The sequence below is a fragment of the Eumetopias jubatus genome, unplaced genomic scaffold (genome assembly GCF_037043125.1).
Source record: "Eumetopias jubatus isolate StellerSeaLion01/CBP00866 unplaced genomic scaffold, mEumJub1_p1.0 scaffold_1, whole genome shotgun sequence".
In the NCBI taxonomy this organism is placed as follows: Eukaryota; Metazoa; Chordata; class Mammalia; order Carnivora; family Otariidae; genus Eumetopias; species Eumetopias jubatus.
In genome coordinates this window covers 18,873,582-18,890,675 of record NW_028274807.1, presented here as the reverse complement: position 1 = coordinate 18,890,675, position 17,094 = coordinate 18,873,582, and the positions used below count along the sequence as shown (strand labels likewise).

The 17,094-nt window shown below is 39.5% G+C and overlaps 1 protein-coding gene across 6 annotated transcripts in view; it reads right to left on the bottom strand.

Annotated features, from left to right (window-relative positions):
- APP (amyloid beta precursor protein) overlaps positions 1–17,094 on the bottom strand; it is a 262,737-nt gene that overhangs the window by 177,682 nt on the left and 67,961 nt on the right. For all 6 annotated transcript variants that reach the window (XM_028115529.2, XM_028115501.2, XM_088024143.1 and 3 more), the window contains exon 3: positions 8,582–8,711. In XM_028115529.2, the coding sequence (XP_027971330.1) occupies positions 8,582–8,711 (130 nt within the window). The remainder of the gene's footprint in view (positions 1–8,581; positions 8,712–17,094) is intronic.

Genomic DNA, 17,094 nt, shown 5'->3' with positions numbered 1-17,094 from the left:
CTACGGTAAAACAAGTACTGAAGACTTTCTGGGTCAAGTACTAAAACTTAAATACCTCATAAGATCCGTTGACACTGAAATGGAAGTACATCTTAAGGCAGGCTTTAGATTCACTGTCGTCTGCCTGGCACTTCCTACATTCACGATGCTTTTTTGTGTCACTGTGAAAAACAGGCACACTTTTTCTCCTCAATGCTTTTCAGTTAATCCTTTCATTGTGTACAAACATCAAATTACTTTTAAAAAATGCACTGAAAATACCTGAGAGAAATAATTTTCCTTAATTGTACTTCCGTATTCTTGACAGAATTAACTCTTCCCTTTACAATAAATAGTTAATACTTTAATGGGTACTATTTAGAGAGATTAGAAAAATAAGCGGTACCTAACGCACAGCATTAAAACTGAAAAACCTGGAAGTCCACAAAAAAAGCATTTTTTAGTTCTTTTCCTAGGGAAGAAATATATTAGAAACTTCCTATCATTGGGGAGCCTGGGCGGTTCAGTTGGTTGAGTAACTGACTCTTGATTTCCATTCAGGTCATGATCTCAGGGTCCTGGGATCAAGCCCTGCATTGGTCTCTGTGTTCTGCTTGGGGATTCTCTCTCTTCCTCTCTCTCTGCCCCTGCCCCCTACTCTTGTGCTTACTCTCTAAAATAAATAAATCAATCTGTTTAAAAAACATTTCCCGTTATTTGTGATGGTATTAAGTCCACGTCTAATATGGTTTACGTATTATTTACATCACTTTTTTAATTGTAGTCCACTAATTAAAATATAATGAAAACTGGGGTTTCATGGTGAGGGTCTAACTTAACTCAGTGAATTCCATTTTTTATGCTGGGTTTAACCACTTTCTTGCCCCAAGAACCATAATCAGAGCTATCTGCACCACTCTAAATTTTTCCCTTATATTTTATGTCTTCTTTTGCAATTATTCGCATGGCACTAAGTCCCCAAAAATCTTGCACAAGTTTTGTTGTACACAAATCGTGTTTTTTACTATAGCATTTTGGAAAGTTATTTACTGCCTAGAACAGTAAGCAAAATCAAGACAGGATGATCTTAAGTGTGTTATTTATCTTGGGAAATACAATGATGAGAATTGAGTTCTAAAGACAAAAAGGAAAGTCAGTTTCCTTTCTCTGCTGGAGGAAGTGACGCTGTAGGAAGTGACCCAAGCCACTCCAACCTGAGAAAGGTGTTCACAAGTTACCAGAGTGAAAAGAGAACTTTTGGATGAAAGTCAATTTCTTTCTTGTTTCCTCACCATAATCACTTGTAATCATTTACATCAGGAAGACAAAAATTCCACGACAAAAGGCACAGCTTGAGGTTAGCTGGAAACATTATGGTTCTTCATATTAAGTTTATGTTAAAACAACAAACTGATGATTTCCAAGACTGAATTACACAGATGTAACTAGGAAGCAGCTGTTTTCTGGTTGGCACAGAAAAGTAAATGTTTCAGACTCTCAGATCTGGTAGGATAGTAGCAATTCCAAATATTCGGAGAGAGAAACTCAAAAACTCAAAATAACATATCCATTATATTCAGCTGATGTATTATTAAATCTAAAGGCATTTTTTGTCTTTTTAAAATAAAGTAGGGGACAACGTGAGTATGTGAAATTTAAGTTACATGACTTTTTTACTTCTTGGATGCCAGTGTCTATTTGTCTCCATATGTGAAAAATAATTAAAAAGCAGTATCGAAAAGAAATTAAATGCAGAATATGCTTTTCATGAGGTTAGCTGTTCATTATAAAAGATGACAGTAAATATAGGGGCCGTAACTCACTCATACGGATAAACCACAATAATCTCAATTTTTTGATTTTCATATTCCAGTACCTCTTGGAGAGAGCCACAATGCGCATATACAACTAGCAGTCCAACTCAAACAGTGCTTGTATTTCATACCAAGAAACGGCAAAACATGAATAACCAGAGTAACAGGATGTGCCTGAGTAACTATTCACCCTTCTTATGACTGAATTATTAGCTTAAAAAAAAAAAATGACCTACTCTCAAAAATTCCAACCTTAGTTGCCAAGAGCAAAAGTACTATGGGTACACATAAAACAGGTATATATTCAGTAACAGCCTGAAAATAATTGTTTAGATGTACATTTAAATTAAAAAAATATCATAATATATCTATTAAAAAATGAATGAAAACAGCAATGCTTTTTAAAAAATCACTACCTTTAATCATGATCAATTACCATTCTTCCTGAAACAGTGAACCATGTTCTATACATACTCTGTACGGTCCTACCTTCAGGATTTTTACTTATCCTTTGTCTAAATCCCCAAATTAAGATATCCTCCAGGCTTGTCCCAGTCCTTGAAATTCTGGCTCAAATGCTACCTTCCTGCTAAGTCTTCTTTAAATTTCTCAGCTGAAATTCCCCATACCCATTGCTAAACTATAACCTGTAAAAGAGGAGGGACCACAGTTTAACTATCTTCTTGGCCACACATGTAGGTAGTGGATACTTACAAAATGAAAATATTAATTATACTTTTTATTAGTCATTTTTATAGGATTTATTTCTCTGTGAACAGTCCATTGACTGTTTCTCAAGTTGGAATTTAGAGAAAACATTATTCTAAACAGTCCCTTTTATTACTCACAAATAATAGAAATTAGATTTTTAAACTTACTATCAATAAAAAAATGTAGCTTAATGGAGTATATCTTTAAACTTAGAATCATAAATCAGTATTAAAAATTTCCTTCATATCTTCATATATAATTAAATAGCATACATGTATTTTATTAAAGTGACTACAAGAGTTGCAGGACATTCAATCAAGAACTGATTACAAAAAGAAAACAAATGACTGCAAAGTATTTACCACGATGTTCATCACAGCACCATTTATAACCACCACCACCACAAAATAAAGGAAACAGTTAAATCACCAAAAGTAAGGAATAGACACATTACAGGGTCTGGTATAAGGTTAAGTTTAAAAACTGTACTTCCTAAGATTATTTAATTTCATGAATAAAGTAGTATAAAAATGTGAGGTGAAAAAAAGTTCACAAAACAAGAAACAAGAATTATATAACTGTGAAATATACTAAAAGCAAAACTATATGCAAAAAAACACAGACTGAAAGCAAGTTGTTATTTCTTGGTTGTGGTTGCATTTTCTCAACTTGGCACAATGAACATGCATTACTTTTGTAATCAGAGAAATTTAAGTACACAGTTATAATTCTTAGCACGTCCTACAAAGGAAAATTCCCATTACCCCACACTATTCCCTTTTCAATGCATCACTGAGAATCACTGGAACAGTACCACTGCGAATAAACTGACATTTCTTTTCTGTGCCTATCATCTGGGGCCTGCATCAATGAATTTTGTGTTTTAATAAAGCAGTGACAGCAGAGCACCCCACGGGGCATAGCAGGAGATTTTCAAAAATTACTGTTTTTCTTTATAATAACTGTTACTTAATGACTCTTGAATGTTATCTCCCACAACAACAACAAAAAGGACAAAATTAAAGATTTAACTACGTGAGTCATTCATGCTATCCTAGCTCTTACCCCAGACAAAACACAAGTTGTCAAAAGTTCCAGAAAGAAGACAGAACAGCAGGTACAATAATTAAAACAAGAAGATGAAACTAAATTGGAGTTGGAGACAACAAAGATCGCTAATTTTTTCTTTTCAAAATTTGATTCATTAAAAAAAAAAAAATCAGGGGGGCGCCTGGGTGGCTCAGTCGGTTAAACGTCTGCCTTCGGCTCAGGTCATGATCCCAGGGTCCTGGGATCGAGCCCCGCATCGGGCTCCCTGCTCAGCGGGAAGCCTGCTTCTCCCTCTCCCACTCTCCCTGCTTGTGTTCCTGCTGTCGCGCTCTCTCTGTCAAATGAATAAATAAAATCTTTAAAAAAAAAAAAAAATCAATGTTTTCAGCTCATTCTGGAGCCAATATAATTAGTGCCAATGGGGAGCCGGCAGAAAGGGGAGGGAGATTTAATCACTGGTGATGGTGGATGACCTACCCAGAAGGAAATCATTTCTGTACATTCTCCTACTTAACCAAACGTCCTTCCTCACTCAGAAGCCATCTACAGGGAGAATGTAATTTCTTCCCATTCAACAATCTGCCTGGAAAGAAATATAACTCCCTTATACAAATTTGGAGGGAAAACAACAAAAAACAAAATCAAAAGCTCTTTCTGAAGAATTAGTAATGATGAATGCTGCTTATATGTGGTTGAAGATAAGAATGGAGACATTTTATTTTAATTTGGCAGTACGGTACTTTTAAAACTAAAAAAAATGTTCCCATAAGGAGTTACTACGACCATATAAAGCTTGTAAGGCATAACCACCAGTACATAAAACGATGATTACTCTGTGTGCTCTTTCAAGCCTTTGACTTCTTTTCCAACTATCACTACCTGTTGACGGATCTGACATTTTATGTGCTGACTTCATTGTCCATCTTTTTCTGATAAGTCTCTTGTTTGGGGCGCCTGGGTGACTCAGTCGTTAAGCGTCTGCCTTCAGCTCAGGTCATGATCCCGGGGTCCTGGGATCCAGTCCCGCCTTGGGCTCCCTGCTCAGCGGGGAGCCTGCTTCTCCCTCTCCCCCTGCTTCTCCCCCGGCTCATGCTCTCTCTCTCTTTCTCTATATCTCTGTGTCTCAAATGAATAAAATCTTAAAAAAAAAGTCACTTGTTTATTATAGAAATCAACAAACACTTAAATAAAATCAAAATCACCTGTAATCTCATGATTTGTAAATAAACACTGGTAAGATTTCTTTTCCATGCATATTTTCTTTTATATTATTGAGAATCAGACTCTATATACTGGCTTGGAAGTATGACAAATTTGGAACATTCATCGGTCCCACGCGAAAGACCACATGAGAAGGAGTCTGATATCTCTCCAGGAACAGTGATTAGCCTTCCCTGATGAGAAAGGTCCAGGGATTCTGGCCATTCCTTATGATAGCATGATGTAGACAATCCTTAAAAACAGAGGACATTCAAGAATTCGTGTCCCTCTGGTGTGCAAAAGCACGGCTCATCAAGCATCATTCCCACAGTATGTATGTATATAACCCAGCACACCATCTCCCAGGACTTCATAAGCAGTTGTACTGACAGAGTGCAGAGGTCAATGAACAGGGGAGGAGCCACAGGTACTGGCTGGATGACTGTGCTGGGACATCTGGGCATTTACAAGATCCTAGCGTCTACGATAAAATGTTCTCCCATGCCCAGCCCCATTTTTAAAATCAGGTGGAGTCTCACGTAACATTCTTGGATATTGTTCTGCTTCAGCATAAATCCAAGAAACTACTCTGGTACATTATCTGTCAGAATAACCAAATACAAACTTTTCACACCCAAGAAGATTGAGGTAGTTGTGGATAATTCACACAACAGTAGCCACCAAAAGACAAGGCATGACTATCTTAACACTTTACTGAAGGAATAAAATTCAAAATCGAGATGAATCAAATACCTTCAGTTTCTCACCTGACCATGTCTGAATAGTTTCCTGGTCATTACTACTTGTATGTTTGAAAAGCCTTGAGTATAAAATGAAACAGAATGACATCTAAGGTAGCAATTCTTTAATTTCTAATACTTTGGGGTTAAGCTATTAGCCCACTTTTGCCCCCAGAAATCAAGAGTAATTTGTCTTATGCAACGCACCCTGCCTATATTGGACAGAACCAAGCGCAGACCAGTGTTAGTTTCAGTGGTGAGTCTATTACACCAGGAAGAGTAGTCATTCTAGTGGAAAGGGGTGGAAGGCTTTGCAAAGAAAATATTCTCCTTGAGTAATGATAATGATGTGCTTAATTCCACATGAGATAATTAATGAAACGTTCATACGATGAAGAACAATCTTACATTCTGGTTCTAGAAGCACAATCAAATGCAAAGGGTGAAAAGAGAAAGCCAACTCACTCTCAAGGGAAATCACCCACTCCATGGAGGGAAAGTGTCAACAGCAACCTCATACACTTTCTCCATCTAGACAAGGAATGCAAGATACTGCTGGGAAAGTATGCCCAAGACAAATACACGATCTGAAGAAAAATAACACAGTACAACACCGATCCTGCATCTGTGCATGCTAGGCATTAATAGGCATTTTTCTCTCCTCAAGCTCTGTTTTGGGTTTTAATATGCTTAATGTTTAAGACAATTGTACTCTGCTTTCTAGGTAGCTCCCTTCTGAGAACTACCTTCAATAAAATAATGTCTTTTGTCTAAAGGATAAGTTTGGATATAGCCATAGAGTTTGGAGGGTACTTACACTAATGCTAAACACTAATTCTTGTTAGAGCAGCAAGTCATATATAAGAATGTTGCTTATTACTACCATCAAGTGGAAAACATCATCATGTGGAGACTGATCCCGTGCCAGAGTCACAACTGTCTCCTTTATGAATACAATGTGGGTTGGGACTTTTAAAAAAACTGTTACTGATTGCCTCCCATTTACAGCCTTTCTTTCCTTTATGACCTGATTTGGTGAATCAGCTGCTTATTAGCTCCAAAACAATTTTTGTTTTGACCGTAACACTGGATCGTGTATTGAAAGGTCCTGGACTTTGGTCCAAATTCTGTCACAAATACCTGTGCTACGTACAGCAAGACATCCTCCTTCACAGACTCTCAATATTTGTGCCTGTGAAGTGAGACCACTTAGGAGGAACCTTCCTCCATGGTGCAGAACATGCTTTATCACAATAAAAACATTTTGACAGCTAATCACAGCATTATCATATAATCTTTTGACTTCACATTTACATCTGAAGGCATTTCATACATCTTTTCTTCCTTTTGACAGTATTTTTTCCCTTGGAGTTTTAATTCACTCGAGATGGGATGCGGCATGGAGTAGGGCAAGGTGAGCAGCTGGGAAGGAGGAGACAATCAATTTAGGGTCACAGGAAATTTGGGGTCAAAGGAAATTTGCCACAACTAAGTGGCGACATCGTGGTAAACTATATCCATAATGTGGTTTCCATTGTTTAGTCAATTCTGACACTTCTGAATAGTTATGAAGCAGGAAGATGTTAAGCAAAACGATATTGTTCACTTTTGAAACAGTTGTAGTTGTGAGTAACCTATCAGGTTGCTCATCCAGAGACCTACTACCTGGTTCCCAGTGAGCTTATATCCTAAACAAAATGTATCTGAAACATTTCATAGAATGGGTGAAAACCAAAAGAAACAGATCATTAATAAGACCTGACCCACCTAATTAACTGGTTCCTGATCTACTTCCTAACTTACACTGAATTAAATGGTCTCTTGGCATAATAACTAAATTGGTTTGAAATACACAGTTCCTGGAGACAGCTGACCTCTATATTTAAACATTACTTATCTTCATCTTATTAAATCTTCTGTTTTTAACCAGTTAGAAAAGAGTTGGAGACCTTGTGAAGTATTTAAGAATAAGGAAGAAGGGGGAACAAGGGAACTCTTGAATTATCAAATATTTAAGAATCTGGTTTTCCACATTCTCTTCATCAATTCCATTGTGAGTAGTAAAACCAGATGAAAACTTCATTCTAATGGCCAATGTTTTCCATTAATGTCTCAAATTATGCACATGCATGAACAGTAAACAGTACATATGCTGTTACAACATTCATGTTTAAGCAAGTACTATACAGATCTCCAGAATATTCAACAGTTACCCTAAGTTTGCTGTTGGGATTTTTTTTTTTTTAAATCCCTTTTAAGTTTTTACAAGAAGTCACTGGAATGTTTATCAATATTTGTCCACAGCCCCCCTGTAGAGATCTCTATGTCTGTCCTTACAACCATGCAAGCTATCAGACCAAATGCTGATTTCCCCATTGCCTGGTTATATAAAAATATCAACTACGAAGAGACTAGTTACCAAGTCAGATTAAATATGGAGTATGATAGTGTTTCCAGAGGAAAAAGTATGACATCACACTAAACAGCGCAGTTTTTCAAATCAAAAGTGGAAGTAAAATTTGAGATTGGTGAGAGAAACACACATTTAAACCTTAGTGATCTAGCTGGTTCCTCTCGTTTGATATAAGCAGATAAAAGAATTCCCCAACTCTAGTGTCCCAACTATTGCCAGGAGGAGTAATTGGCTGTTTCAGGAAAGAGATTTTGAAGAAATTAGCAGAATGGAAGAGCTTCATATTCGGGTCTCTCTTGTGTGAAGTCTACGTGAGAAAACACACAAGGCCCTAGTTCTCCAAGTCTAGACAGTTAGTGTGCATGAGAATCACCTATGGGATTTGGTAAAATGAGGATTCCTGAACCCCTTCCCCAAGCCTTTTCATTCAGAGTTATGGAATCAGTCTAAGAATCTGTAGTTTTAATAAACATTTTAGGCAAATTCATTCTGAGGCAGGAAGCTAAAAATTATTGCTCCCTGCGCTGTCAGAACACAGGATACCTTAAGAGTGCAAAATATAGTCCCATACAGAGTGGCAGAAAGAAACCGCATATCTGATCTGATGAGCGCAACCTTTTTCAACCCCAAAGAGCAGAGTGCTATGCGCGTCTGCTACGCAGTGACCAGCTCACCTAAGCAGCGGTAGGGGATCACAATGTGGGCGTGGGTCTTGCACTGCTTGCGGCCCCTCTTGCACCAGTTCTGGATGGTCACTGGTTGGTTGGCTTCCACCACATTGGTGATCTGCAGTTCAGGGTAGACCTGTGAGAGCACACAAAAAGGGAAATTGTTACTAGAGGCATAGGCCGGCACGCGCACGCACCTCATCAACCACTGCTGTTATTCTAAGGCACTGCTATCTCCCAGCCTTCGTGCTGCTCTAACTCTGATCGGGCTTAAGAAATTCTGGGTAAAGAAAACGATGCAGGAGACAAAAACCTAATCATTCCATTCAAAATGTTAAGCGATGTGGCGTTTATTTTATTGTACCTGCTCAGGCTTAAAATACTATTTTTTTTTTCCCCCAGGGGAGATAAAATAGAAATGGGGAGGGGACCCTCTTCTAAGTATAGGGTCATCTTAATGTAAAATAAACTGGTGTGAGGATGATATTCTGTAATGTCCTAAATAAATGTTATACTAGATACCCCTGGGAATATTACCATTACTTAAATTTAACCCACCCCTATTTTACTAACTAAGCAAACATTTTACATACAGGATATGACACACAGCAGCTTTCTATATAAAAATCTTCTCTTTATTCAAAGTAATTTATATAAGAATCATTTGTTGGGGCGTCTGGGTGGCTCAGTTGGTTAAGTGTCTGCCTTTGGCTCAGGTCATGATCCCAGGGTCCTGGGATGGAGCCCCACATCGGGCTCCCTGCTCAGCAGGGAGCCTGCTTCTCCCTCTGCCTCTGCAGGTTCCCCTGCTTGTTCTCTCTCTCTAATAAATAAATAAAAAAATAAAGTGTTAAAAAAAAGAATAATTTGTCAAAGAGTTACCACAGGTGTCATTTAGATAAAGAACTGCTTTCATGAACCTCAACCCTTGATAACTAACTACAGCTGTTTTGATTACTGATCTCAGTAACTCACAGTTACTCAGAATGAAATGTGAAACTTGATCAACATAAAAAATAGATTTGTCCAATACCAAATCACTTCTATTAATAATAATGAGTAGGGATACAAAAAAGAAAAAAAAATAAACATAAAAATGTATTTCTAAACTAGGCTTTCCCTTGCATAAACACTTTGCTATGGCTGCTGTTGTGCCAAATAAAGACAATAAAGAGAAACAAGCCTAAGGGAACTGAGGGTGTAAGCAAGGGAATGGTTAGAGCGATGGACCCTAAAATCTTAAGTGGGAATATGAAGGTGGGATACACGGTTAAAGGCTGTAGTATCAACGAGTCCTGGTGTGGGCTACAGAATTTTGGCATAAAGGCACCGAAGAAAGTGAGATGGTTATAAGAGGTGCTTACAACCTGGGGAGTTGAAATGCAAGATTTTGGAGGAGTTACATCATTGGCAACTTCAAGGAGTAGAATACGGCCAGGGGAGGGAATGGCTGATGAAGAATGAGGATGGCAGCAAGATCACTGGCGGAAGGAATCATCAAGGAACTGGGAAACTGGCATCTTGGAAGGACCTTCGAGGCTGGCATGGTTTGGGTGACAGAAAGCCAAGAGTTAGACCCTTCAAAGACTGAGGGGGAATGCCCCTGAGGTGGAGAGAGGTCTCCAGACTCCCAACACCAACAGACAGAGGAGCAAGGTGCCCTAGTCCCTAGTTCACGAGCACGTACCTCACAGCTGGGGCCGGGGATGTATTAGGGAGGAGAGGGGAAGACTGGTTGGGAAGTGAAGATGAGGAGGAAGGAGGCGACCTTCCTCCCCCACCTCCTGGCACAATGCTAGCAGGACTATGAGGAAAGAACTTCTAGAAGTGGAGGCTCCAGGGGAAGCAGTACTTGTGGGGGAGAACCAGGTTTCTGAGCAAGAAAACAGCATCCACAGTGTGGGCTATGGATAGGGAGAATGTTGCTTAGGATTGTCTGTGGCAATCAGAGAGGGCTTGCCACGATCCTGTCTTTACTTAAACTGTTGATATTTTATTCATTGTGGGTTTGGGGGCATTAGTTCTGAGTTTTTAAATACTGCATTAAAATATTATTTGATTCCTGAGTGCCTCATTCACCTCACCTTAGTCCCAGCCCTGAGATACATCAGTTAAAAAAAAGTAAAGCACCGAAAACAGATAAAACCTGGACCATCCAGATCGTGGATTATCCAGTGCCAAACAGAAACGAACTACCAAGCTATGAGGAGATACAGAGGAACCTTAGATGCACATGACCAAGGGAAAGAGGCCAATCTTCAGAGGCTCCACACCATACAATTCCAACTCTATGACATTCTGGGAAAGGCAAAACCATGGAGACAGTCAAATGATTAGTGGTAACCAGGAGTTAGGAGGAGGGAGGGAGGGATGAACAGCAGGAGCACAGAGGATTTTTAGTGCCATGAAAGTATTCTGTATGATACTACGATAATGAACGTGGTCATTATACATTTGTCCAAACCTGTAGCTTGTACAACACCAAGAGCTAACCCTAAAGTAAACTATAGACTCTGGGTGATTATGAAGTCAGTGTCAACTCATCAAGTGGAACACATGTACCGCTGTGGTGGGGGTGCAGATAATGGGGGAGGCTGGACAGGGGCAGGGGGAGGGGGGCAGGGGATATATAAGAAATCCTGTGCCACTTCTGCAGTTTTGATGTGAACTTAAAATTGCTCTAAAATATAATGTCTATTTTTTTTTAAGATTTTATTTATTTATCTGACAGGAGCGAGAATACAAGCAGGGGGAGCAGCAGAGGGAGAGGGAGAAGCAGGCTCCCCGCTGAGCAGGGAGCCCGATGCAGGACTCGATCCCAGGACCCTGGGATCATGACCTGAGCCAAAGGCAGACGCTTAACCAAATGAGCCATCCAGGTGCCTCATAAAGTTTTTTTTTTTTTTTTTTTTTAACACTAAGGCCCTGATCTGTGTAGTGCGAAATAAATTCAGTGGGAGAGGTATGTGCCATGAGAACACACAAAACAGGGTATCTGAATCAGAATCCTGGGGTGGCACCGAGAAAGTTACTCTTCAAAAACACGACCAGTTAACTTAGCTCCAAACTGAAACCACTGTCTTCCCTTTATTTTGTTCGTAAGTATCGTAACACCTTGCTGCATGCATTTCGGTCACGAATAATGCTCAGCTTGAAAATGCCACTAAAAATTTATTATCCCCATGGCTTTCTTCCATATAATGAAAGGTGAAGTGGCTCTTTGTACAGGAATACAATTCTCCTGCCATCTTTCCTTGCTTATTGGATCACAAAAGTACAGCACTCGTGAGTCATAAACTCCATGACACTGGAGAGTTTGCCCTGAGGGACATGACTTTATATGCCTTAAGGTGTGAGTTACTGCATTTTTCTTAAGGGGTTCTAGCTGCCTCTTCACAGAAATACTACCCTGCTGAGAATGTTCTCAGGAGCTTTCAGTTTTCTGTAAGCCCTGTGGCAAGCCCAGACAAATCACACTTTTTTCTTTTTAATTGCAAACCAAAAACAAACAAATAAAAAACAACCATTTGTAGGGCACAAATTGATAAGCAGGAAAGGAAGGCTCTCTTGTTCATGCTGCATACCATCTTCAGTTTCCGATAGTAATGTTTGGGCAACACAGCAGTAACTTACTCAGCTGGGAATTTTCTAGCAGACAGAATTGCACAAAGAAAAATTAAAATCAGTGAAAACAAGGTTTTTCCCCAAGATCACCAGAGCTACAAAAAGTGATTAGCTGAACACAGAATTTACTTCCAGTTCCTCTCATGAGATCTAGAGCATTTGTGTTCTTTCCTGTTGTTTCGACTTTCTCTCTCCAGAACGCCGACAGTGATGGCTGTTAATATGCAGGTGGATGAGGAGATCATAAACTCTGAACTTGCAGAAATCCCATGCACAGTTTGTGGCAGTACCTTGAACCTGATTCACCTATCTTTCAGAGACAAGGAGTTATGGGTTTGGATCTGCCAAAGATAATAAAATTTTGCTGTTCTAAAATCAGGAGGGGGTGCCTGGGTGGCTCAGTTGGTTAAGTGACTGCCTTCGGCTCAGGTCATGATCCTGGAGTCCCGGGATCGAGTCCCGCGTCGGGCTCCCTGCTCAGCAGGGAGTCTGCTTCTCCCTCTGACCCTCTTCCCTCTCGTGCTCTCTGTCTCTCATTCTCTCTCTAATAAACAAATAAAATCTTTAAAAAAAAATAAAATAAAATCAGGAGGATTATTTTAGAAGAGGGAGGAACATCAACAAGACAAGTAATAAAATTTCTTTGGAAGCACAGAGAAAATCCCAGGGAGTCCACAGGGGCACACAAGCCCCAACTCAGGAACAAAAAACAAAATGACACAATGAAAAAAACACATTAAAGTTTCTGACTAAAAATTCAAGTCCTAGACACTTAAGTTTTTTATTAAGCAGCTCCAGTAGGTGACCAGAGACAACCATTTTTATGTTACGAGACAAGCATTTTATGTTGAAAAAAATAGCATAGCTCATGGATTTAGGCAAGCATAAAAATTAAAATAATGAGACATGCCAAGATGTTCGTGGCTAGTGAAGTCCTTGACTTTTCACCATGATTAATTAGAAACATCGGTTCAATGTTTTACATTTTCTTTGCAGCATCTCAAATCTTAACATAAAAAAATAAAGATAGCTGAGCTCCTTTGGCAATGTCATCTTTCCAACACAGGCAACACGTATATTGCTAACACAACAAGCATTATTAATAATTTGCTAGTGTAGGATTAGCAAGTGAACTTTTATATGGCCTCTTTCTTTTCTGAAATGTTTCCTGTGTGAACCCCAAATATGAGCAACTATTTTCTTGACTAATAAAAAAATATAGGTCACTAAAGCTATCTTAATAAATTCCTAAAACAGAAGCAAATCTAGGTCTGTGTCAGTTACGTGAACAGTAGTACACTGTCCTCAGTTCCTACAAATCTTCCTGAATTACAGCTACCCAGAGCAATCGCTATATAAATACACACAGCACGCTCCAAACACACTCCTAACTTAAGACCCTTCCAGCACACTGCAGATGCCCAAGCTTATTAGGGTCCCCCCACGCCGTGGACAAACCTCCCCCACTCACAGAGTAATGCAATGTTAATCCCTCTCTCCCACTTCAGGAATGCTTAATGGTATTTATCACAGTGTGCCTCACATTCGTGTTAAGGACACGTGTATACTGCCTTCCCAGGGAAAATGCACTTTTCCAAAGGGCAGGAAACACAATTTGGCACCCCGGAGCCTCCCTATGGTTCTCCATGTTCATTACCTTTGGCTGAAGGCTATCAGGAGGCTGCCAACTCCCTTCCCTCTCTGTGGTGCTCCAGCCCCCCGCCTTCCGAAGGAGTCCTCATTAGCGGCCAGATTTTAACTCTGCAGCTCTGTCCCTGTAGCTAATTAGAGTCTGAGGAAAGCAAACTAAATCGTATTCTCTTCCTCAAGAGCTCCGAATTAACACACACAGGCTCTAGCCAGATAGAACACCCGGCTGGTAGGCAAAGTCATCATCAGAGATGGTGCCCATCTCAAAACCTGTGGGGGAGGGGGAGCAAGGCACGGGCAAGCAGCAGCTGGTCTAGGTGATGAAAAAGGAAGATGTGCACACAGAGAGAGAAGCTAAGGTGAGAGAGGCAGGCACGGATCCCGAGACAGACAGACAAGGCTGAGGAGCAGAGAGGGGACCACCAATTACCTCCCACTCCAGTGAGGCATGGCACAGCCCCTCCAACTAGCCCCTTTTTAAACATAAGTTACTTTGTTTTCCTTCCGACTGAACAAAACCCAAAAGGCCCCAACTCAAATACTGGTTCACAAATACCCTCTCTTTGATCATCTCCATCTCTGAATCCAAAGCAGTTTATCTTTTATGTAATCGCTTACCACCTTCTGCTTTCCATTACAGCCCCATGCCTTTCTGCTGTTAGAATATACACTCCCTGAAGGCAGGGACAAAGCGATTTATCTTCATGTTCCCTTACCTGCGGCCAACACTGTGAAAGCACAGTAAGTGCCTGACAAATATGTAATGGGTATTTCTGCTGAAGTTCAGAGTCTATTAATTGTAGGGAAATTCAGGATATATTAAACCCCCATCAGGGATTATCAATGTATCTCAAATAAAATAATCTAATAGTATAATACTATAGCATCTCAATGCCTTCCAATATCGTTCTTCCAAGTATGGCAAGTATGATATGGCAACTTAAATAAATAATAGCCTCATGTAAGAGGCAGTAGATTAATGTTGATAAATACACAGCTAAGGAAGATGTTCAGGAAGAATTAAAAGTCAGGCTCTTACTTAGACTAAGGAGACACATCCAGCTGGTCCAGGAACCCAAAAAGAGCCTCCTCTTCTGGCCATAGAAATAGGTTTTATCTTTGAAAGCAAATGTATCAGTACATAAATTAAACTTTTTAAAAAAAAGAGAGTTGAAGCAATTCAAAATATTGACAGCAGGGAGAGAAGAGTAAAAACAATCTTAGATCCACATTAGAACGTTATAGTTGGTTTTACCTCACTACAGAAGAATACCTTAAAACCCGGTCACCATCGGCATACTTTCATTCTATATTTTAAACATCTAAAGTCTCTCTCTATTCAAACTGGAAATATATGAATCTCAGACAAGATAACTTTTAAGTTGTTAAATACGCAAAGCAAGAAAATACATTGATGATATTTAAGAAAGCCAAGAACATGCAGTTACATACATAAAATATAAAAATAGTTAAGACATATATTGTTAGAGCCCTACAGAACCTTCCTCTGTTCCCAATAATTAAAGCAAATAGGGGAACCCTTCATGTCCCATTTGCGAACAGGCCACTCAGACAAGTGATTAATGCCAAAAGTCTTATTTACACACTACTAACTTCCAAACGGTCAAGGATGTTCAAGACCACAAAATCAAATGTAGTTAGGAAAAGGCTGAAAACAGAGTTAAGGATCATGGTAAGAAGAATTGCTACAAATTCTGAAAATAAATTGCTCACTGTTCTTTCTAGTCTATTAACTTTTTTTTTTTTAAGATTTTATTTATTTGACAGAGAGAGACATAGCGAGAGAGGGAACACAAGCAGGGGGGAGTGGGAGAGGGAGAAGCAGGCTTCTCGCGGAGCAGGGAGCCCGATGCGGGGCTCGATCCCAGGACCCTGGGATCATGACCTGAGCCGAAGGCAGAGGCTTAACGACTGAGCCACCGAGGCAACCCAAGTCTCTTAACTTTTTTAAATAAATTTTTAACCAAATTCTCAAATTTCTTTTTGGGGAAAAAAATGCTAGAAATTATGTAATGGTGATAAAGATATATTAAAAAAAAAGAAAATAAATAACATGATGCTTTGGTTTGTCTTAAATCAATTTACAGCACGGGGGCGGGGGGGGGCAAGCAACACATCTGCAACCAGGGGCTTGCCAAAAATACTGCAGACCATGAAGGAGGCAAGATAGAGCACAGGCATTGCAGACTTATCTAGGAACAAGACTAGATTTTATAATTATTGAAGTTGGGAGTGATAGGTCCCTCGCGCATTCATTATGTTATTCTTTTACTTTCCTATGTGCTTGAAATTTTGATTTAAAAAGAATTAAAAGTAAAAACAACAACAACAAACCAGTCCAGTGGAAGAGTCAAATTTCTAAATTTACAAGTGACAAAACAAATTCAAACACAAAGATCCAAACTGCAAAGCCTGACTGCAGTTAGCACAGATAAACAATCAGAAGCTCCATAGCAAAGTGGTACAGAGGTCATCATGAGATATTTTCATCTGAAATCTCTACGTACCAATTTCCTTTTCAAAGAACACATCCAAGAGGAGAATAAGAAAAATAAAATAATGGAAGATTTCCTAAGTGCCAGAATCATTGCAAATGTCTTCTGTGTAGAAGGCACTCAATCCTCAATCAACAATGGCTCCAATGCAGAGGAGAGCAAACTGAGGGAGCAGGAGTATCGAAGTCAGTGCCATTCCCGAGCATGCAGAGGGCATTAATTACAAGTTTTAAATATGTTTTACACTTCAGTGTGTATCAACCAAAACAAAGTTATGTCTCAGACAATACAATTTCTGTTTCTGGATTAAAATGACTTCCTTTCACCTTTAAAATTTTCTGTAATACAAAGAAAAAATCCTAGCAAACTGCTTTCAGCATAAATTATTTTAATAATGTAAGGGGTACTGGGAACGGAATAATGAATTTAACTGAGAAAGAGCACGGGAAACCAAACACAATGGCCTCTGCTCACGGGGTGCTGAAGGGCAACGTGCAGCTGACGAAACATGACTGCAATGTGGGAAGTGTGAGCCCGGCTAGGTTTTCACAACGACAACCTTATGCGAAAGCAAGGGACGTAAAATGCTGCAGGGCATTGGCCTATTTCCCAATAATTTGGCCGAAGTCTGTTTCCAACGCTGTATATACATAGGTTGTTTTATACATACGCTCCTGTTCAGAGTTGGGACAATACTGTCAGAGAACCTCGTTCAATGCCTAAGACCTT